Source organism: Enhydra lutris, unplaced genomic scaffold (assembly GCF_002288905.1).
Source record: "Enhydra lutris kenyoni isolate GAN:26980312 unplaced genomic scaffold, ASM228890v2 scaffoldscaffold82, whole genome shotgun sequence".
Lineage (NCBI taxonomy): Eukaryota > Metazoa > Chordata > Mammalia > Carnivora > Mustelidae > Enhydra > Enhydra lutris.
Genome location: NW_019154166.1, coordinates 5,402,285 through 5,429,084, shown reverse-complemented (window position 1 = coordinate 5,429,084; position 26,800 = coordinate 5,402,285). Strand labels below are relative to the sequence as shown.

Below are 26,800 nucleotides of genomic sequence, written 5' to 3'. Positions count from 1 at the left end.
CACAGCCCCAGCAACAAGGTTAGCCTATCATTACCACCTACGCTCCTTCCGCCCCCGACTCAAAATCCTATTTTTTTTTTTTTTTAGTGTAAACAAACTAATCTGGCCATTAGAAGAAAAGCAAGCTAATTAAATGAATACCCACGATTTCTTCTAAGTACACTTTAATTGGTTAGGGACAGCAGCTAGCCATTGTTCCTCCCTTTGCCAAATTTAGCAAGTAAAGTTACAAGACACCCAGTTCAATTTAAATTTCAGATCAACAGTAAATATATACATATATTTTGAGGGTAAGCACGTCTCAATTATTGTATTTTATTGGGCAGCCCCAAGTGTGTTCTCTTCTTAGAAGGTACCAATTTCCCGAGAAACTTGGTTAACTCAAAGCTCTGATCTGTGCAATCATTACCTATGATTATAGCTTTCACAACACTGATGTGTATTCTTACAAAAAGACAAAGAGAAATAGAAAAGCATAACAGTTTTCTCCCTCTCAAACCCAACCACACTAACACTGTAGTGTGTTTCCCGTGCATGTAGGATGTGGTGCGTTTATTTTATTATTTGGTAGGAAACACACGGTATATATCCTATTTTGTTACCTGTCCCCCCACTTTTTTTTTCCCCGTACTTCAGATTCATGGAATTTTTAGAAAAGGATATTTTCTGGGTTTGGCCAACTAATCCCCCACTGTTGGAAGGTGCTCACAGCAGATTTCTGCTAAATTTCTTTCTCCTCTTCCCCTCCTGTCCTCTTGCAATTCCTTTTCCCGTAACTCACCACTCCCTTCCCAGCATTCCATTCCCTGTTTCTGTACTGGCCCTTCTGCAGCTTTTTTCCCTGCTGCAGGCTTGGACCCACAAGTCTCAGATGTCCCCAGACTACAGGTGACAGGTGGGCTCCTGTGTCCTTGATCCTACCTACTGCAACGCTGGCCCTCTCTTCCTCTGGAGGACTCCCTCCGGAACCAGGGCCAAAGGAAATACACAGGGAAAATGCGTGTAAACACCCAGACCTTCCCTCCTGGAGGCATCTGAAAAAGAGAAGAAAGCTTACAAGTTAGCCTTTCCAAGCCTCACCGTGCTCTGGGGGTCCAAGCAGTCATAGGAGGACTCTGAGAAGACCCCGTACATCTCTTGAAATCTGTCGTACATTTGCTGGACCTGGCGACTCAGGGCATTCCCTCTTATGCCACTAAATTCAAGCTTTCCCAGTTGGTGGAAATCCAGGGCTGTCTTCAGGAGATCCTGCAGGGACGATGCACAAAATAGTTAAAATGGGAACAACAGGGGTGCCTGGGTGGCTCAGGTGGTTAAGCATCTGCCTTTGGCTCAGGTCATGATCTTGGGATCCTGGCATCCAGCCCCTCATCGGGCTCCCTGCTCATCGGGGAGTCTGCTTCTCCCTCTCCCTTTACCCCTCCCCCTGCTTGCACTGTTCTTCTCTCTCAAATAAATAAATAAAATGGTTAAAAATAAAATAAAATACTAACAATAGTAGCAGCAGCAGATAATACTCACAGTAGTGCTGGGAAGGGCTAGAAATCACCGGGGTGGGGGGGTGGTTGCTTAGGAAAATATGAAGGTGATTAGTATTGGGACCTTATTATTAGATTGGGTTGGTAGAAACAACTCTTGGTGAAACTCACCAACAAGGCAAAGAGAAAGTACACATAAATAAAATTTGCATAAACCAAAAAAAAAATCAAATTTATGCTTCAGACTCTTTCTGTGTTCTTGAATAAATAATAAAACTTAACATTATTTGCATGATTGGTAGCCTTCCTTCTGATTTAAAAAAAAAATCCATTTCAATGGAGTATGTTGTCTAGTTCTAGAAGGACAGCAATCTTAGGGGATATTGACGGAAAGCGGATCCTCCAAACAGTCCCGAGGACAAGCCAAGGGGGAGACACCACCACTCCCAGCACCCACTCCTGCCAGGAAAAGTCAAGTGCAGGGTGTTCTTGCAAGTGTCTGCAGCCACGGCACCCCGTGTGGCCAGGTGGGTGGCGGGGGGGGCGGGTGGTGAGGGCAATCATGTGACATCTCTGTGTCGGGTTTCTTCATCTGTAACAGGGTAGCAATAATGGGAATGAAATAAGTCAGTGCTGGCTTAGGATTTAGGCCAGTGCGTGGTACGCACTTAATACACGGTATGTATTACTGTCACTGTGGTAGTTGATATGGCCATGTCCCAGCCGTGCTCAGAATTAAGGGACAGGTGGACAGCTCAGAGCCTCGGGCAGGAACCCCTCCCAAGCCCCCAGAAGCTGCTTCATCTGACGGGAGCCTCCAGAACACACTAACATGACAGACCGCATTTATCTCTCATGAATTCTGGTCTGAAATCACAGAACCTACAAACCAAGACTCTCCCCTTACAACTTCCAGTGTAGGTGCACGAGTCTTTGACAAGAGAGACAATGATGGCCTTTGGGTGGTTTTGGGGTCTTCCACCCTGAAGGAGATTGAAGGGCAAGTACACGAAACACTGTGTCACAGGGGAGAAAACCCAGAGGGTCCTGGTTCCACTCCGGGAACTCCCTGCTGCCAACGGCCACCGCTGCGGGTTGGCCAGTCAGCCCAGTGAAAGCCTGCCCAGACTCCTTTCTCTCGCTGGGACACCAAGACCAGCAACGGAGACAGGGGCAGCGGGAAGTGCTAAGATGTGCTGGTTTGCCCTGCGTTACCAGGAGGGCACCCTGAAGCCTGGAGCTGCCCATCGAACAACCCTTGTCCTCGGCTATGCTCAGGCGTGTTCGTCAGCAAGCGGCTTGAGTCAGGGAGGAGAGAAGCAGAGAGAACCAGCCATGGAGAAGGAAGACCTACGCCTGGACCAGGGGCTCTTGCTTGCCTCTGATGGTGGGAAATGGGGCAGACTTTATGTAAAAACATGGTTCAGGGACGCCTGGGTGGCTTAGTTGTTAAGCTTCTGCCTTTGGCTCAGGTCATGATCCCAGAGTCCTGGGATCGAGCCCCGCTTCACCCTCCCTGCTCAGCGGGAAGTCTGCTTCTCCCTCTCCCACTCCCCCTGCTTGTGTTCCCTCTCTCGCTGTGTCTCTCTCTGTCAAATAAATAAATAAACTCTTTAACAAAAGTAAAAAAAATAAAAATAAAAACACGGTTCAACTTTACATACAGGGAGGAAAACAGAAATGAATTTGATTTAAATGAAATTGACTTAAGTAGTAAATCAAATCATTCAAAAAGTGCTTAGTTGTAATCAGTGTGATAGGAGAAAGGTGTTTGTGCTATGGAATATCACCTGGGTACTTATCTTTCCTAATTCCGCGGAATTTCAATTTCAGTTTTTAGGAAAATACTCTCTAACCACGTTAAAGGGCAGATGCATCCCGACAGGTTTGATGACATCAGAAAACTAGATGGTATTTTGTTGCACTATTTTAGTCTCAAGCCTACTTGAAGCATGGTCTTGGGTCCCAGAAATACCACAGTATCTTCAGCCCCTGGGAGTCCTAGACACCGAAGAAACATTTGTTGAATAGAAAACTGTATGATCTGTAAACTCGCACTTAGCTACAACAGCTCCAGGAAATGGTGACAGGTCGGCAGAGAACCTAAAAACCAGGGACTCCAGAGCAATTGGAGCAAATAAGAAAAATTAGAGAAGAGAAGCACATTAAGTAGCATGGTGAGACTGCTATTAAGTGTCTGAAGGGCCTTGGTCAAGTGGAAGGCAGACCCCAGTGTGGTCCTACTCAGAGGGCTGAAATAAGGCAAATGAGGGAAGAGGACAAAAAAGTGGATTTGGCCTCAACTGGCAGGTTGCACTTGTAACACATCCTGCACTTGACCCTGCTGACCTACCCAAAATGGCAATTTCACGTGGTTCCACTTAATAAAACAGAACCGTCTCGTGCCTAGAAATGCCGGACTATATATAGAATGGAGCGGTAAGAGAGGTAGTGAGCTCTCCATCACGGCATGGCATTTAGAAGAAGTCTGACATCAGAGACGTCGTAGAGAAGGTTCCTGAATCAGGCGGAAAGTGGTTTCCCAACTGTGGAAACAGACATTGTGGGATGGTGACTACGACTTTGATTCTTAACATATCTGAACGCCAGTTCTTTCCGTTGTTTATTTAGACGTCCTCGCAAAACAGATAAAAGGTAATTCAAGCCAATATGAGGCTTAACTGATGCTTAAAAATATCCTAGGACCAAGGGCTCAAAGGCCCTGGGTCCCCCCCCAACCCTGGTCTGCCATTTCCCAGCTACGCAGCTTCAAGCAAGACACCCAACATCCCTAAATGAACCTCACCTTCCCGTGGTTCGCTACCCCCTGACACGCCAGTGGGGCTTCTGCGTGACATGGCAAGTGCCTTGGTGTGACTTCCATATGCGGTGGCCACTGTCATGCATTACCATCACGCTGATGTCATTAGCTCAGGGTGGTGGGTAAGAGAGGTCCAAGGGCTGATAGCTCCCGGCTCCCAAAGAGCATGGGGTCCCAGGCGGCGGACCAGCTGCTTGGGTCCTCTGCAATGACTGAGCAACCTTTAACAGCGGCAATGGGGGGCAGGGCTCCACTTGTGCTGTGGCCCGTGAGGCGTGGACTTGAAAGCGGGAATGATGACCAAATCCCACAAACACAAGCCTGGTCTTGAAGGAGAGGTCACGCCACCCGTCTTAAAAGAAATGTCTCCAGAATTCATTACGGGAGAGCACAAAGCAGGCATTCATGGATGAAAATCTTGAAAGGTCGTTGGGTGAAAGACTGTTTTCTTTACCTTTCGACAGAGGCCGACCTTATGTAGCTAATGGTCTCCTATGTGGCCGCATGCTCGGGCCGGCTGAAAGGGAAGCCGCCCCAATTAGGTTGGGGAGAAGGAGGCAGCGGAGCGGCTGCAGATGGTGGGAGGAGCCGAGGAACGCGGTGCACATTAGGTCAGCTGATTACCTCTCCCTCTGCTAATCACCTCGCATAAAGCCTCAGCAGGAAATCATTTTGTCTCCAAGTGAATCACAGCTTTACAGCAATTTGATCATGAAAGAAAGGAGGGTTCTCTCCAAGCTGCTTTGGACATTGTGGGTAGGGAAGAGGCTGTAGGCAGAAACAGAAGGGGAGAGGGGAGGAGGGGGAAGGAGAGGGAGGGTCTGCCACCTCCCGGCAACGAGGGCACAAAAAACGAGCGGAGCCCCGTGTGGGGTGTGTGTGCATGTGCATGTGTGTGCACTAGAGCCCCGGACAGGAAGGCAGGGTGACGGAGGGAAATCAAGAGGCAGCCGAGCCCCTCTTTTCCCCTTTAAATTTTGACTGTTGGAATTGCGAAGATTTTATATATTTTTGGTATTTCCTTAGGAAGTCATAAAGTCAAAGAAAGAAGGCCCGTTCATGGAAGGGGGGTGGTTTATAATTTGACCCAAAAGATTTATTTTAAAGAAAGAGTTAGGGATCAGGCAGTAGACATTGGGTACAAAGAGGCAGAATCGAGAGTATGAGGGCAAATGAAAGGCACAAAATCAGTTCGAAACCCTCTCAACGCAGGGAGGGAAGCAGGGCAAGAGGGACCGGGGCCTTCGGAGCTCGTTGGGAGATTCACAACTTTGCTGGAGAGGTAATAAATGCCAGCCAAACCTCCCTGCCCCATGTGACCATGGGCACGTGACCTTACCAGTCATACTTAGTAAGGGCACTGGTACCCAGCCCGGGCTGGGAGTCGGCTGCCCGCCAGAGCAGGAGGTAGACTCCTAAAACACGTTGGTTCTTGATTTTCTTGTGCTTCCTTTCCCTCCCCCAGGGTTGGCTCTAGCAGAGATCAGCTGTATCCCGGTTGGGAGGAGGAGGAGGGGGAGAAGGGGGAGGACGTTGGTAACCTGAGAACACAATCCCTCTGCTAGCTCAGACCTGCCCACTCTGCACAGCAATTTACAGCCCCCCCCAATCCCCTCCTCGCCCAGCCCCCAACTTTTGTTTCAGCAGGTGCCCAGAGGGAAGAGGCCATCTGCACAATAAAACTTTCTTCTGCCAAAGAGCAGGGAGAAAAGCAATACAAATCAGAGGGGAAGAAATCCAAGGGAACAAGGGAGATGAAAAACCAGGCTTTTTACAACATAACCTGGGCCATGGGCATGCAGAAGGGTAAAGGTATGGATGTCATCTTGTTAGCGTTGTTTCTTGTATTTGTTAATTCTTGCCATCCACATCTCGGTGGCCACGTATTAGAAGGGCAAGATGAAGAAGGTGAGGTTCATGCTATTTCTCGCTGGAGAGAAGCAGATTAATCCCATTTCAAACAGGCATTGATCACAGAGATACACAGAATGTTAACTACAGGGCCACATGAAACACGCTCCCAGAACATCAACAGCCTTGTGTCCTCTGTGCTGAGCCGAGCAGGGAAGCGATGGGGGAGCCAGAGGGCAAGGGGATGAGTCAGAGTGAATGTTAGGGAGAGGAAACTTGGAAGAGGGGAGGAAATGCTAACACAGGGGGAGGAGGCAGCCACAGGGGAAGGAAGATCACAGAAAGACAGGGTGAACAGAAAGGTAGGGAAAACAAAACAGGAAGAACTAACAGAAGGGAAGGAGGGAGGGAGAAAGGAAGGGAGACAAAAGTGAAAGGGAAGGGGGACAGGTGGGAAAGAAAGGAAGAGGAAAGAAGGGATGGCATCTGACCTCAGAACGGAGAGGCAAGCCAGAGCTAAGGACAGCAGACTCAAGGGGTCAGGGGCAGGGGGACGAAGCAGGAAGACACAGTGGGACAACATTGAAACCATCCTCTAATTAAACTGGGGCAACTGCTTTTCATGCCTATGTGCCCTTGATTCAGAAAGAAAGAGCAGCCTGGAGCACTCCTATGAGGGTGATGACTCCAGCAGCTCCTGTTTACTGAAGACACCCAGCACACAAGATGCCCTAATGTTAGCATACCATCTATAGGCAAAGTCACATCATTAGCATGTGTGCCCAGGGCTAGAGGCGGGGCGTGCTCTCCTTCCTTTGGAGGGAGAGCTAGGGTGGCTGCAGGGCTGGAAAGCTGGGGTGGCTGCAGGGCTGGAAAGCTGGGGTGGCGCTGGCTGGTATCCCACCCAGGTGGCCATGCTGGGCAGGTTGGAGCCCAAGTGTCCGTCCAAACAGATGGGAAGGGGTTGATCGCAAAAGGGAGACAGAGGAGCAGGAGGCACTTAGGATAAAGGAGATGTCCATTATTTGTACTCTCCACCATCCAGTGAAGGATTTAAGGTGTGCTTCATGTAAGATCTAGCTTTTGGCTTTCTCCCTTAGACACTCTCTCCATCTCTAGGCCCTCCCCCCATCTTTCCCTGGAGAAATCCTTCTCCAGTTTCAACATGTGTTTCCTCTAGAGCTCCCCACTTTCTCAGAGCCCCTCTGAATTAGGGGGCCCTCTTTCCTGTTCCCGGTTAACACACCCATTTCACGTTTATCATGACATTTAATACCTTCCCCCCCTCCCAAACTGACATTCCCTGATTCTGTGACTGTCCTTCCTTGAATCTCCTCCACTCGTCTGCCCGCCTCCTCCTGCTCTTGCTTCCTGCTGAGTCCAGCCAGGAGCCTGACCGTGAACGAGAACACCCACCTGCACCATGAGCAACCGCCCCAGGAAGCCGTCCAATCGCTCGAAGACCAAAGAAGACTGGAAATCCCACTCCCGGACCTCCTGGTTCTCTTTGAAGTAAGTGTGGAGATGCTCCCTTCTGTCCTGAAAGCCCTGCTTGAAGCAGCTCAGTGTGTCCACGGCCACGTGCAGCTTCCTCTGACTTTCCTCCACCTCACTTCTCAGGAGGCCCTCCGGGCGGAGGTAATTAGAGGCCTGGAACGCAAACAGATCGGGGGTGCTGAGCATACACGGGCGCAGGGCACCCTACAATTTTTGCCCACTCCCCCCAACTGTGAGCGGAATAATTGGCACAGCGGTACTTTCCAGAAGCATCCTCTAGGAGACCCTCTGGCCCTGTCCTCCGTTCAGCAGGTGGACTGGGACCTGGGCTCGAGCCAGACTGTCTGGGACTGGCTCAGGGATGGGTAGGTGCCTGAGCAGAGGAACCACCATGAACTTCGGTTGGGCCAGCTGGGGCTGGGGGACGTGTTCTTCCCCGGGTGTTCTCTTGTGACTAATACAGTCAAGTAATTAAAAAGCAAGAATTCTTTGAGAACGTGTTTCCAAGAGCCTTGAACCTGGAAAGCTAGGAAGCTGAATCAGGACAGTCACCTTCACCACCACCGGGCAGGGCAGAAATGACCACGTCCTGGTGACATCATCTGAGCCTTCCTGTTGGCCGGGACTGAAGCCAGCCTGGCCTCAGGCTTTTGAGGTACATGAACCGATAAATTATCTTTTTGTTGATGCTGGTTTGGGTTGGGTTTTTGTATCCTTCCAATCACAAGAGTCCTGGGTGATGAACAGGCAGCAATGGAAGAATGCTGGTCTAGCAGTCAAACAACGGCTTCCAGTCCTGGATTGGGTGATCTTTGGTGACTTAGTTAACCTCCTAGAGCCTGAGCTCATGTCTTTAAATGTTGATAATAAATTAGGCTCCCCCTGCCCATCTCACGGGATTCATCTAAGAATGGCCAAGGTCTTGAATGTCACAGCACCTGGCAGGCTGCAATGGGCTCTGCAGATGTTAGTTGTTACCAATCACTCTTTACATATGTTCACCGTGTTCTCGTGGTCACAGCTCCTTAGAGGTAAAAGAAGCCAATTTGGGAGGCAGATCACTCAAGCCTCATTACGGTCCCAAGTTCTGTTTATAGGCAGAACAGCCTGGGGTTTGTGCTGTACTGGTTGGTGTTGCAGTGGAGTCCCTAAGGAGGAGGAGGAGTGTGGAGCGTGAGGTCTTTGTAGCTGAGCTCATAGCACATGGAGGGCATGGGTGCACTGGATGCAGACAGGTCCTCTTCTTTTGGCCATTGCACAGTGGGGAACGTGAGACGCACAGAGCAGGTAAGTTACTTGCCTAGGCACACACAGCAAACAGGTGGTGAGGCAAAATTCGTCACACGGACGCCTGGCTCTGGAGGCAGGATTCTTAACTGCTGGGTTTTGCCGCTGACTGTGGGCACAGAGCACTGAGGGTGAAACTCACCGTGCCCAGTCTTTGCCTGACCCCAAGTCGTGGGCAGTGGGAGCAGGAAGACTGGTCTGCCCATGTATACCAGCACTACCGAGGACACCTCTGTGACTTATCAGCGGTGACCATAAAATAATCCTTTGGACCATAATTATTTCCCTGCCCTGAACAAAGTGCCCCCTTTATTCTTCCCTGTGACTCAGTGCCCCCCCCCCTCCCCGGGGCTGACCTGCTGGATAAGAAGGTTGCAGATCTCTTGCAGTAGCACCGTGAGCTGCCCTGGGGAGCGGTAGGACTTGCAGGTGACCCAGATCAGACAGACCACGTGGAGCAGGGGCTGCAGCCGTGGCTTCACCTCGGGAAACTCCAGGCTCTCCAGGAGCTCCAGGTGGCGGGAGAGTGGCTTCAGGTGCACTTGGATGTCCTGTGCCTCTGCCAGAGCTGGAAGGGATTGAAGATGGTCACCTTCCCTGCTTGGGGCTCATACCCACCCAGGGGAGCCCAGGTGCCCGGGACCGAAGATCTGCAGAACAGTGGCTAGAATTTCTGGGCAGCTGAAATAATGGTCCGGTGAGACTCTCTGACAAAAGTCCTGTATCTGGGCTTCTGCCCGGCTCTGCTAGCCCCATTCCGGTGACCAGTGTTAGAAGGTATTCTGCTGCTGCTGGGTCCGAGGCCATCCAAAGTAGATGACAAGGGACAAGTTTTAGAGTCAGAAGGCTCTGCCTTCAAATATGAAGGTCTGAACATGGCACAAACAGAACTCGTACACCGTCAGCACAGCCCCTGGACCAGAGCAGGTACTCCATAAAAGGTAATGTTGAGACAAGTATTTGCTAATAACCTATCTCAGTGAGCTGGTACCAAGGAGCAGTCACAGGGAATAGAGAGCACAGACTGACTACAGCAAGGTTTTCAAAGCCAGAGGAGTCTCCCACCATTTCCTTTGAACACAGCCAAGGAAAAGGAGGTGCCTTTCATTAGTGGCCTTATGGGGACTGAGGGGGAAAGGAGGAAACCCAGTAGTGTTGCAGACTAATTCTGCAGATTGACTGAGAGGAAATGAAAAAGCCCCTTGAACAAAACTGATCTGGAAGGGGGGCCATTTATAAAGCCTGGCTCTTTCCCGGACAGAAAATCAGACAGTATTGCATGAGACCAGATGGTCTCAGGTTATATTGTGGTGATGAAGCTCTGTCTTCATCCTAAAGGAAGCTCAAAATAGACACTATTTCATTTCAGTATGCTAGGCATTGTTCTACTCACTAGACACAAATCATCTCATTGCAAACCCTGTGTGGTAGCTCTTTTTTTTTTTTTAAAGACTTTATTTATTTATTTGACAGACAGAGATCACAGTAGGTGGAGAGATAGGCAGAGAGAAAGAGGAGGAAGCAGGCTCCCTGCTGAGCAGAGAGCCCGATGCAGGGCTCGATCCCAGGACTCTGGGATCATGACCTGAGCTGAAGGCAGAGGCTTTAACCCACTGAGCCACCCAGGTGCCCCTGTGGTAGCTTTTATTCCCACTTTACAAGGGAAGAAATCAGGGGTACCTGGGTGGCTCAGTCGGTTAAGCATCCATTTTGGCTCAAGTCATCATCTCAGGGCCGTGAGATCAAGCCCCATGTCAGGCTTCATGCTCAGTGTGGAGTCTGCTTGACATTCTCCCTCTCCCTCTGCCCCTCCCACCCAAGCTCTCTCTCCCTAATAAACCAATCGATCTTAAAAACAAAGAAACAAGGGAAGAAATCAAAACCTATATACCTTGCCTAGGGTTTTCCCTCCAAGAATCGGCCAGCCCTGCCTAGCTAAGCCAAAGCAAGATCACCCCAAGTTGCAGGGTTGAACCCTGGCATGATGGCCAACGGGCTCACTCCACCATGAGTTGGCAATGTGTACATTTATACTTTATATCCCAAGTGGGAAGTCATACGCGAATCAAGTTTTCGAAAGTCCAGTATCGTAAACTGAGCGGGGAGTGATGAGAACATCAAGACCACTGTGTGGGAGTCGGGGTACTGTGCCTCTATCAGCCGTGCTAACAGGCACATGCTTTAGCTTTCATGTGTGCCGTGAGAGAGGCGGCCAAGGACACAGGGCCAGAGAAGCCTTATCTTTGGGATACCTTTAAAAAAAAAAAAGCAAACCCTCAATCCTTTAATCCTATAAGTAGGCATTTCCTGGATTTTTTTTAAAAGATTTTATTTATTTGACAGACAGAGATCTCAAGTAGGCAGAGAGGCAGGCAGAGAGAGAGGGGGGAGCAGGCTCCCTGCTGAGCAGAGAGCCCAATGTGGGGCTTGATCCCAGGACCCTGAGATCATGACCTGAGCCGAAGGCAGAGGCTTTAACCCACTGAGCCACCCAGGTGCCCCATTTCCTGGATTTTCAAGGGCACGGTATATGAGGGTTGGCTCACCCAGTCCAGGGTGCGATCACAACTTGGCTACAAGGCAGGAGAAGAAAGAAACGCACAACGTTAAGCTCACGCCTCTTGAAAACTGTAAATACAAACAGCCAGTTGCACAGGGATGCCCAGTGTTTGGCTGCTCAGTCGTTGACAACAGGCTCTTCAGGGACAAAAGGCTTTACCCGTGGTGGCCTGAGATGAGACCTCTCCTGCAGGAACCTGTTGCTTCCCGTGGCCCAAGGGTCTTCATTCCCAGTTCCACTTCTGGAAATCTTGTCCCTACTCTATTGCCTCTACCCTTTCAACCTCCTTCCCTTCTCACCATTTTCCAGTCCGTGCCCACCGATCCAGGAATGTTTTCCTCTCCCGCCCCTCCAGTCCATCACTGAGCCAACGAGCTGCCCTGATCATGACCAATATGAATAACACACACAGTGGGTCCTTGTAGGTTCAAGGAAGACAGATGCTCTGAAATTAAATTAGAAATGGGAAGCTCAATTGCTCAAATTCAAGTTAAATTAGAAACGGGAAGCTCAAAAGCTCAAAAAAGCTCTAAAATCTTTTTAAGACCAATTTTGAGTTGTTATTTTAAAGTCATCTCTACACCCAATGTGGGGCTCGAACTTACAACACTGAGATCAAGAGTTGCACGCATCACCAACTGAGCCGGCCGGGCATCCCTCCAAAATCTTTTTATTCTCAGAAGACCCCATCAGAATTTCTGACCATGCCTTTGCCTAACTGCTATCATCAAAATCCCTTTGGGGTGTCTCCCACAGTCATCTCACACCAGGAGTGATACACACCTGCTTTTGGGGGAACCCCCTCCCATTTGAACTGAAGTATAAATTGGGGACAACCACCGATTTTCCCCTGGGACACAAAATCTCTCAGTGAAGCAATAAATGGGGGCCCCAAGAGGGATCTCATTCTGAGCCAGCTTTATGTGCCGGCTGTCCGATGTCTGTGGTAAGATTTTAGGGCCCAAAAGGACCTCGAAGACTAGCCTCTTATGCCAGCTTCTCCTCTGTTATTCAGTGTATGTTAAGAACCCCACCACTGGCACCTTTATTCCTTTAGCTGAGGGGTTTCCAAACCCTATGCCACGAGGAGGAGATGGTGGGGCAGGGCCAACAATGGGGCTGGACGCAGGACACGCCCCTCTGTAAAGGACCAAATGTGCTTGATTAGATTTATGTTTTGGACTTCATAGAGAAATGATAGAGGAAAAAAATGTTGGAAAAATCACTGCTTGGATTAAGCTTAAATTTCATGACATTGCGAACAACTTCAAAAGCCCATTCTGGCCTCCCAGGCTGAGGAGCTGGAGGAAGTTAGGAGAAAGGAAAGAAGCAAAGTGCCCAGATGAGGGAAGAGGGAGCCCTAAAAACCTTTACCTCCTCCTAATTATAGACTTTATTGGCTTGGCAATTTTGACAAGGGCCGATCTGGTCTGCTGCTCCAGCGGCTAGTAAATCGCAGGCCCATCCAAGAGCAGGAACAGAAAAAGCGGAAGGGAGCTAGAAACACTGGAGAGCCTTCTCAAGGAGCTAGGGGTAGAGGGAGCTGCATCCCAGAGGTGAGACTCCAACATGCACAAGACGACTTCCACTATATCATCTCACAGTGGCCCAGGGAAGCCCCCGCCGGAAGACTGTGTGCCACAACCGTGGTTACACACTAAAGCCCAGAGAGGTTAGGTGACTTCGCCGAGGTCACAAAGCACTCGCAATGCAAACTGAGCCCAAGGGTCCTGCTTTCCAGATTTCATGTTCCTGCTGCCAAGCTTGAATGGGTCAGGTTGGAGGGTTTTAAGAACGGGAAGCTGCGGAAATCAGCGAGAGGAAGATAACTCGGCGCGAAATAGGAAACTGGCCTCTGATGTTATGTGGGAAAATTCTGGCGGCTTCTCACCTGCTCGGACCTCTCTGAACATGGCTTGGAAAGCTGGGAAGTAGCTGCTCTGAAGCTTGTCCAGGAGCCTCGCCATGCCCCTTCCCTTTACGGCTCTCAGTTGATCATAAATGTATCCCAGATCCTCAGACCTGCAACACGGGGGAGAAGGGTGAGTCCAGGGTACCTGGGCCTCGTCGTGATGAACCACCCTCGGGGAGACAGAGAGGAGCCCTGCCTCCAGCTGCTCCCAGAGAGGCTGTCTCCAACCCTGCGGAGCAGAGCATCTGTTCCTGGAACAATGATAGCAAAAGCCAGAGTTGGGGACCTGGGTTCAGAGGGGCAGCCCTAGGAGGTAGCAGCAGGGCGCACTGCTGTGACCATCTGGTGGCTTAGAAGCCTGGCAGCTGGAGGTCATTAGCTCTGGCAGTCAGGTTTGGGGCGGGCGACGGAGGTGTTGTCAGAGCACAGCTGCCAGAGAAGGGCTCCTCAGCAGGTCAGAGGAATGGTCAGAGATGGGACAAGAGGACAGGGCATCTCAGCATGGAGGCACAAATGGGGCTGGAGCCCCACAGTCATGCCCACTCATGTGACACAGACATGTCTCCGTTCAATGCCAGGACAGGACCATGGGCCTCAAACAACTTTCTGTGTCCTTCGGAGTGAAGGATTAAGCAGCACAGTGATAAAGAGAAGCAAGGAAGGGTAGGAAGGAGAAGCAGCAACAGTTGGGTCTTTCTGGAATCCCATGGGGCTGGGACACCGAGGAGAATGGGCTCTGCAGCCCTCCTGATGATTGGCTGGGACCCAGGAGAGGCCATTCTGCAGGCAGCCAACTGTCCAAATCCCCCTCTTTCTCCAGATCCTTACAAAAATGTGTGGGCATGGAGCTTTGACTATCCAAGGAGGAGGGAGTAGAAGAGCAGAAGAAAAATACAAGAGAGACTTCATTAATTTTACATTTGGTTGAAAGAACCTTTGAAGAAATGGCAGAAGGCAGAATGAGCTCCAGAAAGGAGGGGGACTATTGAAACTCTAGGAAAGGGTGTATCCTCCAGTGGGTAGGAAACCCTGAGCTGCCTGCCCAGCCCAGGGATGATGAGAAACAGCTGGGGTTGGGACCAGACTCCGGGGCTGCTCCTGACCACCACCCCCCATTCTCCACCCTACCAGGGGGACAGGCCACTGTCCTTTGGAAGACATCTACGCACCGGGATTGGAGCATGGGCCTACCTGTTCTTCCAGAACTCCAATTCCGCCTTGGGGGTGGGCCTCTCCCCTTGCAGGAGGGGCTGGAAAGACTTTCTCTTGAGCACAAGCTGGACCTGGCGGCTCCATTGGATCACGGCCGACTCAAGGGCATAGATGATGGACTTATCGGTATAATCCCAGCTGTGAAAGACACAACGAGTCTCTCGGGATATAACTTGGTGTGTCCCCCCGGGAGCAGAATTCCAGGTCTTGTAAAAAATAGGTGGGAAATTCTACCTCGGTCAGGCATCTGAGCTTTTGTTGGATGACAGATTCTGATATGGGGTCCATAAGAAAAATACAGCTTCTCTCTCTGCAAAATGCTGATGTGAGCACGTGCACACGATTATTTCAAGGTCAGGGGGTTCACTAGTGTCCTGAAGACTAATCCTGCTGGGCCTTTCCGTCAGTGCAGAACACACTGGACAGAAGATACCCGGATGGCCATCCAGTCCTCGCTGAAGTACCACCCATGTCAGGGAGCTCCCTACTTGACCAAGTGGTGTGATCCTTAGTAGATCAGCCCATCCTGGGAGAAAATCTGGCTCGGCACCGAACCACATCTGTCCTCCGCCTGTTCCCTCATTTGGTTTTAGATCTGCCTTCTGCAGCAAGAGGAGGGAGTCTCCATCCTCCACAAGCCAGAGCACTGGCCATCTGGACACCATGGGCAATTTCATGATGTCCTGGCTTTTCCTGAATGCTGAAGAACCAGCATTCCCCATCGTAGAGCTTTCCCAAAATAAGTAAGTGAAGAAAACTCGAGGTATGTTGGAGGGGATGAAGGATCCAGAACCCATTTTGGTGGTCTTGCCACAAAGCCTCCATAGATGGCAGCTCATGCCATGAACCCGGGACACAAGTGACACAGAGAGAGAATCCATCAGCCACATTCTCCTACCCGACACCCACCTTCGCTTAATTTAATTAAATTCATATTTGCCGAGCGGTGATACAGCCCAAGTGATTACGGAAGGTATTGAAAGGAGAAGATACGTACCGCCCTGAAATACAATCCAGCCTTCTGGGAAATTATCAGATTTGAACAAAGCGAGACCAACCCTGCGATGATTATATACCCACGTGCTGAATGTTATTGTGTTAAAATATAAAAGGGACAGGAAAAGGGTAATTTGAATTTATTTATTTTGAAAATTGAATATTTTTATTAAACCACATTAGGTTTTCTAGTTAACTGGGAAATTGCTTCAAATTATATATGTCGCCAATTACTTCCAAAGGCAAAAACTCATTACAAAGTACATTGGCATCCCGTGTGTTACTTTTTCTCCAGATCAAATCATGGGCCCTGAATATCTAGTAGAGATGGTAGTGAATTTTCAAACTCGGGGAAGTATGGCAGACCATGTGCCCACAGCAAGATGGCCTGTTGCCACAGACAGAAGTGCTGGATAGAAGATAAAAACAATATGTATCATTTAGATACACAGGCCGTCTTAAAAGAAAAAGGTGGGGAATCCCCATGGGTCAGAAACAAAGCTATCTCAGAGCTTGCTTCAAGTCTCCATGAAGCCAGATATGTTTCTGTTTGAAAAAAGAGAGGGGTGCCTGGGTGGTTCAGTGGGTTAAGCCTCAGCCTTCAGCTCAGGTCGTGGTCTCAGGGTCTTGGGATCGAGCCCCACATAGGGCTTTCTGCTCAGCAGGGAGCCTGCTTCCCCTCTCTCTCTGCCTGCCTGTCTGCCTACTTGTAATCTCTGTCAAATAAATAAAGTTTAAAAAAAAGAAAAGAAAAAAAGAGAAAAAATCCCCAAGACTGGACAGAAGCCTCAAGCAGCTGGGGGAGCAGGGTGTGAGCTGCATTAAGAGCCCCCAGTTAGTTCTGTGACATTATGTGCCGAGTAAGTGCTGGGAAGAGGGGCGCTGTCTCCCCACACCCCCGGCCCTGAGTCCTTGCCAATGATGAACCACTGTCCCCATACGCAGGATCCTGAAATCAGTGTGGCTGTTCTCAGCCCTGAAATAATTCTGTTAGGCTTCAGACACTTCAGGGGCAGGGACTGGGGTAAGGGTGGTGATCAGCAGAACACACACAGTCCGGGGACCGTGGCAAAGGGGCTTATGTGCGGCACGAGGAGATGCGCAGAGTCAGGAACAGCAAAGTTGTCAAGGACACATTCCGATAAACCAGCGGCTCCTGTGTCGCAGAGCCCCAGATGGCTGAGCTGGTGTTACTTACACGGTCTCACTCTGAGAAGCCGCCAACTCGAGTTTTTCTGTGCCCGCTGGGAGAGGCAGCAAGGTTTTCCCCTTCACATGCTCGAGGAGAACCAGGAGGTCGCACTGGAGGCTGTGGGCGTGCCGCTGGACATCCAGACGGACCACATGGGGCCAGTCAAGGTGATTCTTCTCATTGGCCAGGATGGGGATAACCACCTGGAACAGAGGTGTAGGGGGGCAGCAAAGGTGGGCCTTCTTCTTCAGACACTTTAAAGAAGGACTATCTGAGAAAGGTTCAGAAACTGTTTTGCAGGTTCCTGTGCTATAGGGCTGCCTACTAAGAACCAAGGTTCTGGGCTGCCTGAATATCTGGTAAGACGGGAGCGTCGCGGATAGCCTACCTGCCAATTTCCCTGTCCGCCCAGCTCCTGAGGATGAAGTCCCTTAGCCAAACATGCCTCCTCATTAAGGGGACAGACGTGGCTGCTATTTCTGAGTCCCGGGCTTCTTTCAACAAGTCGACCCCATCCTCCCACAGGAGCCAGTGAGCATCCTAGCCTCGGGATGCCTCCCAGCTTGCCTCCCATGGCTTCCGGTTTTTCACTGTGTTCCCAAGGGCAACCTTGGAACACGGCAGCCTCCTCTGAGCGGTGACTATGGGTAACAAATAATCCGCTGTCAGTCTCATTGGTCCAGAACTCTTGGGCAGGGGCCCCTCCCTCATTAATGGGGTGAGTAAGAGGTGATTGAAACTGCCACGGGAGCTGGAGGCAAAGCAGAGGACAAATGAAGGTAAGGATGTCCGTCTGTCTGCAGAAGGCAAGACGGGCACCTTAAAGAAGTAAACCAAGGTGAGGATCTTGAATCTACCTATAGAGTGAACATCAACTGGGGTTTTGGCCACTTGGCATAGTTCCTCTTTATTTTTTTTTTTGTTGTTGTTGGTACTCATTTCTAGATCCAGTGGTGGGACATGAATAAATCTGAGCCTGTGAGAGGGGGGTCAAAGTCTCTCATCGGAACTTTGTGACGAAGGGAACGTTCTCTTTTCTATTAGTTTGGAACAACTGTGGCCCTATGAAGGCTCAGAATAGGGTCAATACAGGAGGAGACAGTTCCCAGATGGAGAAAGACCAAATCCTGTGACCTCATTTGAGCTCCTGAATCAGGCTGCTCTCGAATTTGCTGAGCTACTTTATTTTTGTGTAAAGATTTTTTTAAAAAAGATTTTATTTTATTTATTTGACAGAGATCACAAGTAGGCAGAAAGGCAGGCAGAGAGAAAGAGGGAAGCAGGCTCTCTGCTGAGCAGAGAGCCTGACGTGGGGCTCGATCCCAGGACCATGAGATCATGACCTGAGCTGAAGGCAGAGGCTTAACCCACTGAGCCACCCAGGCACCCCTTGTGTAAATATTTTATGTATTTATTTGACAGAGAGAGAGCAAACATGAGCAGGGGGAGGTGCCGAGGGAGAAGCAGACTCCCTGCCAAGCAGGGAGCCCCATACAATGCAGAGCTCAATCCCAGGACCCTGGGATCATGACCTGAGCCGAAAGCAGACCCGTAACTGACTGAGCCACCCAGGTGCCTCTGAGCTACTTTCAATGGAGGTTTTGATCACTTGAAACTTAAAAACTTGTAGTTAATATAACTTACTAGGAACTTCTGCCTGTCAAATCTCACAGCTAAGGGAAAGGAATAGTGGAATGAAAGAAATACTGGGAAAAAAAGATGATCAGGAAATGTGGTAACTGAGTAAGTAATGGAAATAAAGACTCATTTGGTTTGTTGGGTTCTATATATGACCAAAAAGTCCATGTGGCTATGAAACAGAGCACCTGAACCCAGCAGGAGAACTCTAGGAGGCTGACCTTTGCCCAGTGCATCTGGAAACAGTCTCTGAACTGAGAACTTATAAGGACAGGTGGACAGAGAGTGCCAACAGAGAAAATGTTACAAATCGAGCTCTGCTCATTCATAACAAGAAAGGACACTCTTGGGCCCAGGGCAAAAGGCCTAACAGGAGAGGGAAGGAATATTCCTAGGATCTCAAAGGCAGGGGCTATATCTTATCTGGTCTTTTAAAATATTTATTTATTTGAGAGAGAGGACACAAGCAGGAGGGACAAAGGGAGAAGGAAAGAGAATCTCAAACAGACCCTGGGCTCAATTTCATGACCCTGAGATCATGACCTGATCTGAAACCAAGAGTCAGATGCCCAACCAACTGTACCCGATAGGTGCCCCTTATCTGGTTTTTTATACCCAGTGTCCTCTGTAGGGTCTGGTGTGTAGGAAGGAAAAGTGGTAAGTGGGCTTGGGGTTGGATTTTTGAGGGCTTTGGGTGGTAGAAAAATAATGAACATGAACTTTCTATGAAATGAAAAGCTATTCATTCATTTGCTCAATGAATATTTATTGAGCGTCTACTACGTTCTAGTAGGTGCACCTACTACCTGCTGTAGGTGCTAGGAAGGTGTATCAGTGAGGAAATCAGACAAGGATTCTTGATTTCATGAAGTTTGTATTTCAGGGGAGAGACAGTCAATAAACAAAACATTCTGCAAAAAATAATTAATGAAGCAGACGAGCAGAGGAGTGTGGGCAGGAGAGATTATAATGATAAATGGAGGGATTAGCATGGGTCTCACTGACAAGGAACATTTAAACAAAGGTGGGAGGACAGGGAGAGTTCTGCACAGATCCTTGGGGGAAGTATATTGCAGAGAGAAGGAACAGCCTGTGCAAAGGCCCTGAGGTGGCAGCATGTCTAGTGTGATAAGGAGCACTGTGGAGGTCCATGAAGCTGGAATTGGGTGAATGAGAAGATTAGAGGTCAGTAAAAGGGAATGGATCCCATGCAGCCCTGCCTATGGGATTTTTATTTTTAATCTCAGAGGAATGGAAATCATTTAAGGATTTTGAGCAAAGGGAATAAAATTGTCTGCCATCTTTCTTTAGTAGAATCACTCCAGCTGCTTTGGTAAGAATAGACTGTAGGGGGCAAAAGTGAAAAAGGGGGATGGGCTAGCAAGTAATTGCTATAATACAGAAGACAATGGCTTGGCACCTGGGAGAATGGAGGAGATTTTAAGAGAGGGTTTGGTTCCATATACATTTTGAAGGCTCAGCCATATGATTTCTTAATGGATTCATTGTGGGGTTGTGAGACCAAAAAAAGGCATCAGGATGAGTTCAAAGTTTGGGACTTGGGGAGCAGGAAGGAAGAACAGAACTGCCATTAATTGATGTGGGGGAGACCAGGGTAGAGTCCATTATTGAGGGAAGACCTGGAATGTGTTTTTGGACACATTAGAATCTGATACATCTGTTAGACTTCTAAATGGGGACATTGAGTAGGTAGTTGGGAACTCAGAGAAGCAAAGGCTGGAGATAACAAATGAGTCCAATACAGGTGGTCTGTGAAACTCTGCAGGTGAACCAGTGTTCCCAAGGAACTGAGGTTCTTTAGAGAAGACAGGGTGTCCAAGGAGTGACCCCCAGGGATTTCCAATGTTAGAAAGCCAGGAGGAAGAGGGAGTACCATTAATGGAAAGAAGGGGCCATTGCGACTGACCGGTGAAAACCCAGAAGACTGGCATCCTGGAAACCAAGAGAAGAAAGGGGCTTCCTGGAGGAGTGCGTCATCACGAGCTGTGCCAAATGCTGCACACATGTCAAACAGGAAGAGGGCTGATAAAGGGTCATGCCATTTAGCCAAGTCAAGGTCACTGGTGACATTAACAAGTCCTTGACTTTCTCTTCCATGCCATGTGGGGGTGACGGTCAGATGAAACAGGAAAAGAAAGGGGCATGTCAAGAACAGACCCATCTTCTAGATGTTTCACTGTAGAGGGGACCACACAAGTGGGATGATAGGTGGCGGGAGGAATGAGGATTTTGTTTGATGGCAAATAGCTAGTGGGGAAGGAAAAAAAATAAGAATGTAGGAGGGAGGAAAGGATGTTGGCGTGATCTCTTTAAGGAGATGAGAACAGGTGGGATTCAGAGAGGAAGTGGCAGTTCTAAGGAATGAGGATGTCCCCAGAAGATGGCAGACGGTCCACCTGTTGCCATGGGAGGGATAGTGGAGCAGAATGAGCATGGATATGGGCAGATGGGATGGATGTAGGCAGCTGTGGATGTTTTATTCTATTATTTCCATTTTTAAAACCCAAGGAAGAAGCAAAAGCATCATTGAGTGAGGTTGATAAGCATTTTGGACATTTGGGGCAGGGGGGGAAAGAAAGTGTCTAATAGTGGTCTAAAAAAGCAAGAAAATAGGAAGCTCGAGGTGTCAGCTGGGAAGCATAAAAGGCCTATCACATGTTCAGGGTATGAATTTAAAGCAGTGCTGGCTGGTTTTTCTCAGCCCCACGGGCTTCATGGGTGCAGGCATGGAACAGAGCATTGCGTTGGATCTCATTGGAATTATGGTGTGGAGTCAGACAGTGGGAAGGCAGCAGTATGGATGGACCAGAGGCTCGGGGTAGTGGGCTGAAAGACACGAGCTGTGGTCAGAGAAAGAGAGGTGTGTGAAATTGTATCACGAGGGGGTGGTTTGGTAGTGCAAGGTCTGGGAATGGCCACAAGAACAGCTGGGGAAGGGATGGGAGGGGGACAAGATCACTGGAGAAGGAAGGCTCAAGGATCCCAGAGTCCAGCTTATTGGAAGGATCATTCACGTGTCTAATGTAAGGCAGGAGTGATGTTGGAAAGAGTCACAGTGAGCCAGGGGCAGCACCATCGGGCCATGACACAGCAATGGGGGGGAGAGGGTGGCATTGTCTGGGGACATAAGATCCAAAGTGAGGTTTTTCAACATGAATCAAGCAGTGAGGACACCTGTTCCAGCTCCAGGCTCAGAGATGGAAGGGCTGTGGGGGTATACAGCTTTCCTCCAGAGAGAGCAGGGACAGGCTAGGGCAAGATGAGGATGGCTCAGAGAAATGAGGACACTTCTAAGTAGGATAAGGGACAATAACGTTTGTCCCTTAGGTCATGCCTATAAGCTAGCACACTATTGTCAGTGCCCTAATGCATTCTCTGTAAATTTCATGACAGTCCTGCAAGAGAGTTAGACCCTGACCCTCTGGGGTCACATGACACTGATGCATTTCATAGAACCAGGATTTGAACCCAGGCCCATCAGTTTCCACAACCCCACGCTCCCTCTTAAAAAAAAAAAAACCCAAAACTTTGAAACGGCATCCAAGTCTCAGAGCTCTAAGAAAATAACCTGGCAGCAGGAATAATGTGGCTGGGAGGAGGAAGACAAGCAGCAGGGAACTAATTACTAAGTTTTGTCAGTTCCAAGAAACATTTCTTGGATGCATTTTTTTTTTTTTTAAACCCTGCACTAGTGTCACAAAATGATGAAATTTATAGCTTCTTCCCCTTACTGACATCACACTCCCCCCAGCGCAGGAGGACTTTTCTCAGTCCTGTGGGCTCCTCTGGCTTGAGTGCTGCTGAGTAGGGCCTGGGAGGATGTGGGGAGCCAAGCTGATCCACAGAGAGAGCAGAGCGGGAGCACTCTCCAGGAACACTGGGAGGGGAAAGGGGGGCTGAGGGGACCAGAGGGGAGCAGGTGACTGAAGCAGCACAATCAGCTTTAGGGTGTGTAAAAGAAGTAGAGGGGAGACGCTGTTAGAGGCTTTGAGAAATGCTAAGCCCTCAAGGTGTTCTAAAAATAATTTTGGGGACCCCTGGGGGGATTAGTCGGTTAAGCATCTCGATTCTCAGTTTTGGCTCAAGTCATGATTCCAGGGTCCTGGGATTGAGCCCCACATCAGGCTCCCTGATCAGTGGGAAGACAGCTTGAGATTCTCTGTCTCTAAAATAAATACATAAATCTTAAAAAGAATAAGTGTTCTATTTCTCAGACCTGTGGATTACTCTGTTAATGAGTGCTTGCTACTTCCTTCCTTCCTCCCTCCCTGCCTTGTTCCCTCCCCCCTCTTCTCTTTTTAGCAGAAATGGTGGCAGACTATACAATAATTCTGCATCTTAAGGGAAAAAAAAACTTATTTAAATTGCAGCATTATTGGGGTGCCTGGGTGGCTCAGTGGGTTAAGCCTCTGCCTTTGGCTCAGCTCATGATCTCAGGGTCCTGGGATCGAGCCCCATATTGGGCTCTCTGCTCCGCGGGGATCCTGCTCTCCTTCTCTCTCTGCCTGCCTCTCTACCTACTTGTGAGCTCTCTCTCTCGGTCAAATAAATAAAATCTTTAAAAAAAAAGTTTAAAAAAAAATTGCAGCATTATTCACAAAAGCCAAGAGGTGAACACAGCCTATACAACCACCCGTGCGTGAATGGATAGACAGACTGTGGTGTATACACATACAATGGAATAGTACTCAGCCTTAAGGAGGAAAATAATTCTGTCACATGGTACAACCCCGGATGAACCTTGAGGACATCAAGCGAAAGGAAATAAGCCAGTGCCAAAAGGACACCTACTGCATGATTCCATTTACATGAGGTCCCCAGAGTGGTCAAGTTCATAGGAACAGGAAGCAGAATGGCGGACGCCGGGGCCGAGGAAGGGTGGAATCAGGGAGTTGTTCAGTGGGTATAGACCAAGTCATGCAGGATGGTGGGGGTTCCTGGGGACTCCCTGCACAACAGTGTGTGTGGTTGGCAACCGGACGCTTGGATATGGTTGGGAGCGTGAATTTTTTCTCCTGTGGGGTTTTTTTGGCCACAATGAATACAAACTATCTTAAGGACCATTCCATGGCAATCATTCTTTTAATTATAGATGGACCTTAATTCATTCAGCCAGTCCCCTACGGATAAGCATTCAGCTTGTTTCCAGTCTCTTTTAACGCAACAGTGAACATTCTGGAACACTTGAGGGGCTGAACTATTTTCAAATTACTTTTGCTTGCTGGGTACATGTCCTTGGGCGGTGACACAACTCTGTGATGGGCCACCATCCCCCACACATACTAAGTGTATTTCTACGACCGAAACTTTGTTCAATCTCCCAGGACATTGAAAGTTACCTTGAAGTCGGTGTCCCCTAATCCTTTTTCTATACTCCTGTCTCTCTCCTCTGAACACAATGGCACTTCCTTCTATCATCATCATTCATGAGGGGATTTGAGATGAGCCTGGATCTCTGTGGTGATGGGGCTCAGAGAATGCAGGGCGGTAAAGCCATTGGGGTAGTTAAAAGATTGAAATACATCCCTGTTTACGGAGAACCCTAGCTTCTCTGGGATCCCCTCCCCCCACCCAGGGCAACTCTTCCCTGGAATTCCCCCACCCCAGAGCTTTCTAAAAAAGCAACTAAAGGACTAACATCCGGCCCAGCAGGGAACCTCCAGGACCTGGCTCCCCACTGTGGCCAACTTTAAGTAGAGTTCTACCTCCTCCCCAGTCATAGGAGTTTTAAATATTTTAAATATAGGATTAATTGCATGGGTGGGATCTTGTCTTCTATATCTTTGGTATTCCCGATAACCTCGCTCACACAAAACATCATATAACCAATACTCCATTAATACTTGTTTTCTGAGCCGCAGGACCCAGTGCATCACGCTTCCCGAAACACTCACCCTCAACTTACAGGGACGTTTACTCCCATTCCAGAAAGGTTGAAATGTCCCAAGAACCTTGCCTGGGGCACCCTCTCTGAGACCTCCTGCTCTCTCTCAGCTTGGGCTGCGCTGTCATAGAAGTTCCCTACAATCCACATCTCCGGGGATCTTCCTCCCTGAGCTCTGAGCTCGGGGCAGACCCCTCCAAACACCTGTTGGACTTTGCCAACCGGATGCCCCAACTTCTTATCTCGGCACAGGGCTGATACTGGGTACACCGTTGTGAGATTTATGAATGAGATGAAATCACAACCAAACCACCTCTCCCTTCAACTCCCCTCCATAGGTAAGCACTGTGGATAGCCTTTCAGCTCCGTTGCCTCGCTGGCCCCTTCGAGATGCCCCCTAGGTCACCACTACCTGTCTCCCCCAACGCCAGTTTACGGAGGGATTGAGAGATATACCGCCTTAAAAAATGGTCAGAACCCACCAGGCGCTCTTCAGACTCCAGCCTCCCCCTGACTTTGGCTTGGCCCCAGACCAGGACCAAAGCAAGTCAGAGCCCCTCGAGCTTCTCACTGTGAGCCCGACCCTCCTCAGCTTGTCCCAGCTCGCCCCCACTTCTCAGGTGGGCTTCTTTCCCATCCTCTCTAGCCCCGCCCCGGCCCCGCCCCCGGCCCCGCCCCCTCCGTCCCGGCCTCCCCTCCCCCACCCCAGCGGCAGCGGGCGCAGGGCCTCCGGGCCACCCGCCCACCCTCACCTCGGAGAACAGCGCAGCCAGGTGCTCCAGAGGGGAGGGGGGCACGTCCCCGCACAGCACGGCGCCGCGGAGGCTGCGTGGCCCCGGCGGCTCGGGCCCGGTGCGCAGGAAGAAAAGCCCCTTGGCGCGAGGTGGGCCCGCCTGGGGCCCCGCGTCCAGGCCCGGTCGCACCGCCAGGCCCCCGGGCCCGGGCCGCACCACCAGCAGCGGCCTCGGGCCCCCCTCAGCATCGCGGCCCAGGAAGGCATGCAGCAGCCGCTCCGCCTCGGCCGTGCCCGCGCAGCGCTCCCAGGCGCCGGCGGCCGGCCGCAGGCTCAGGGCCACGTAGGCGCCCAGGAGTCCCAGGCGCGGGTCGGCGGCGCCGGGCTCCGGGTCCGCGCTCTCAGCAGCCCGCGCGGCGGGCTCCTCAGCGCCGGGCATAGCGCGCTGCAGCCAGCCGCAGCCGTTTCCCTGGCGACGCAGACGCGGCCCGAACTCCCGCCTCCGCTCCCCTCCTATTGGACACGAGACTCCCGGCCCCGCCCCTCCCAGCTCCGCAAGGTAAGAGAGAGAGGCCCTGGGCAAGGGGCGGGGTCGCGTCGCTGTTGCTAGGAAACCGGCCGCCGCTCCTATTTAGTGGCGGGTGTCTGCGCTTGCAGGTGCTCACCGGTGACTGTGCAGGGCAATGGTTTATTGACGCGGTGCGTGCAGGGGAGGGCAAGTGTATAAAAGTTTGGCTAAGATCAGATTAAATTCTTGAGAGGTCTCCAGACACTGAAAATATGATGATTCTCTAACTCCCCAAATGTGTAATTCAAAACTCGAAAACTACGTCAATCATAAAACAGACGTAAGCGATTTCAGCGAAGTTTTAAAATTTCTTTTCCGTGATAACTTAAATACTTTAGAATGGTGTTTATATGCGTACTGAGCATTTTGAAATATGCTGGTGCAGCTGAAGTACTGAATTTTTATTTAATTTCCTATTTAATATTAAGCTAGGATTTAATTTTAGCTCAGTTTTAGAATTTCAGTATCCATTATTTTTTTAAAAAGGTTTTTTTAGTGTCTTGTCTTGTTTTGTTCGTGCCTTAAATGTGTGCTCAATCTGACAGATGGGGACTCAAACTCTGAGATTACTTTGATTTCCATCAGTCTGACCCCGGTCGGTTCTTCTTATGTGCATACAAGTGCTTTTAAATATACAGAGTCTGAGATATACCTAGATCTTGTCTTCAAAAAAGGATAAGGTGAAGCACCTTTCCTTACCTCAGAAATGATCATTTGTCACCTGCTGAATTCCTCTTCATTAGGGGGATATAAATAGCTTGGCCCTTTGCATTGCATGTGAGGGGAGAATGGGACAAGGACAGGGACAGCCTGGTGGCATGAAGCGGCTCTGAAATGAGCTTGCCTTCTCCCTACCACCCCGATTTTAGTCACCACCCCGAAACTGCAGAAATTTCTGGTAAAAAAAAAATGTATGTAACAGGCTTCAAAGGAACATTAACAGAATAAGCACTTACCAAAGGCAACTCGGCTAACAAGACCCCCTCAGGAAAAGTTGGTAGCTAAAAAGTAAAACGATTGATTTCATGATAACCAGGGCACGGGAGGTCCTATGATGGAAAGCGTTCCCAATCAAAGGAATCTTTGTGTTTGTAAAGAGTATTTTATCACTGCTAGGTTAAATAGTAGGCAGACCAGCTGTGAGTAGAGG

General features: G+C 49.7%; 1 protein-coding gene across 1 annotated transcript in view; it reads right to left on the bottom strand.

Annotated features, from left to right (window-relative positions):
• The window catches only part of LOC111161130 (dynein axonemal heavy chain 9), a 317,708-nt gene extending 292,187 nt beyond the window's left edge, over positions 1–25,521 (bottom strand). Inside the window, exons 1-7 of the mRNA XM_022524635.1 lie at positions 25,102–25,521; positions 16,813–17,009; positions 14,598–14,756; positions 13,386–13,516; positions 9,291–9,502; positions 7,567–7,800; positions 1,081–1,248 (exon numbers count right to left, since the gene is read on the bottom strand). Of these exons, the coding sequence (XP_022380343.1) occupies positions 1,081–1,248; positions 7,567–7,800; positions 9,291–9,502; positions 13,386–13,516; positions 14,598–14,756; positions 16,813–17,009; positions 25,102–25,521 (1,521 nt within the window). The remainder of the gene's footprint in view (positions 1–1,080; positions 1,249–7,566; positions 7,801–9,290; positions 9,503–13,385; positions 13,517–14,597; positions 14,757–16,812; positions 17,010–25,101) is intronic.
• Between the last annotated feature and the right edge of the window lie 1,279 nt (positions 25,522–26,800).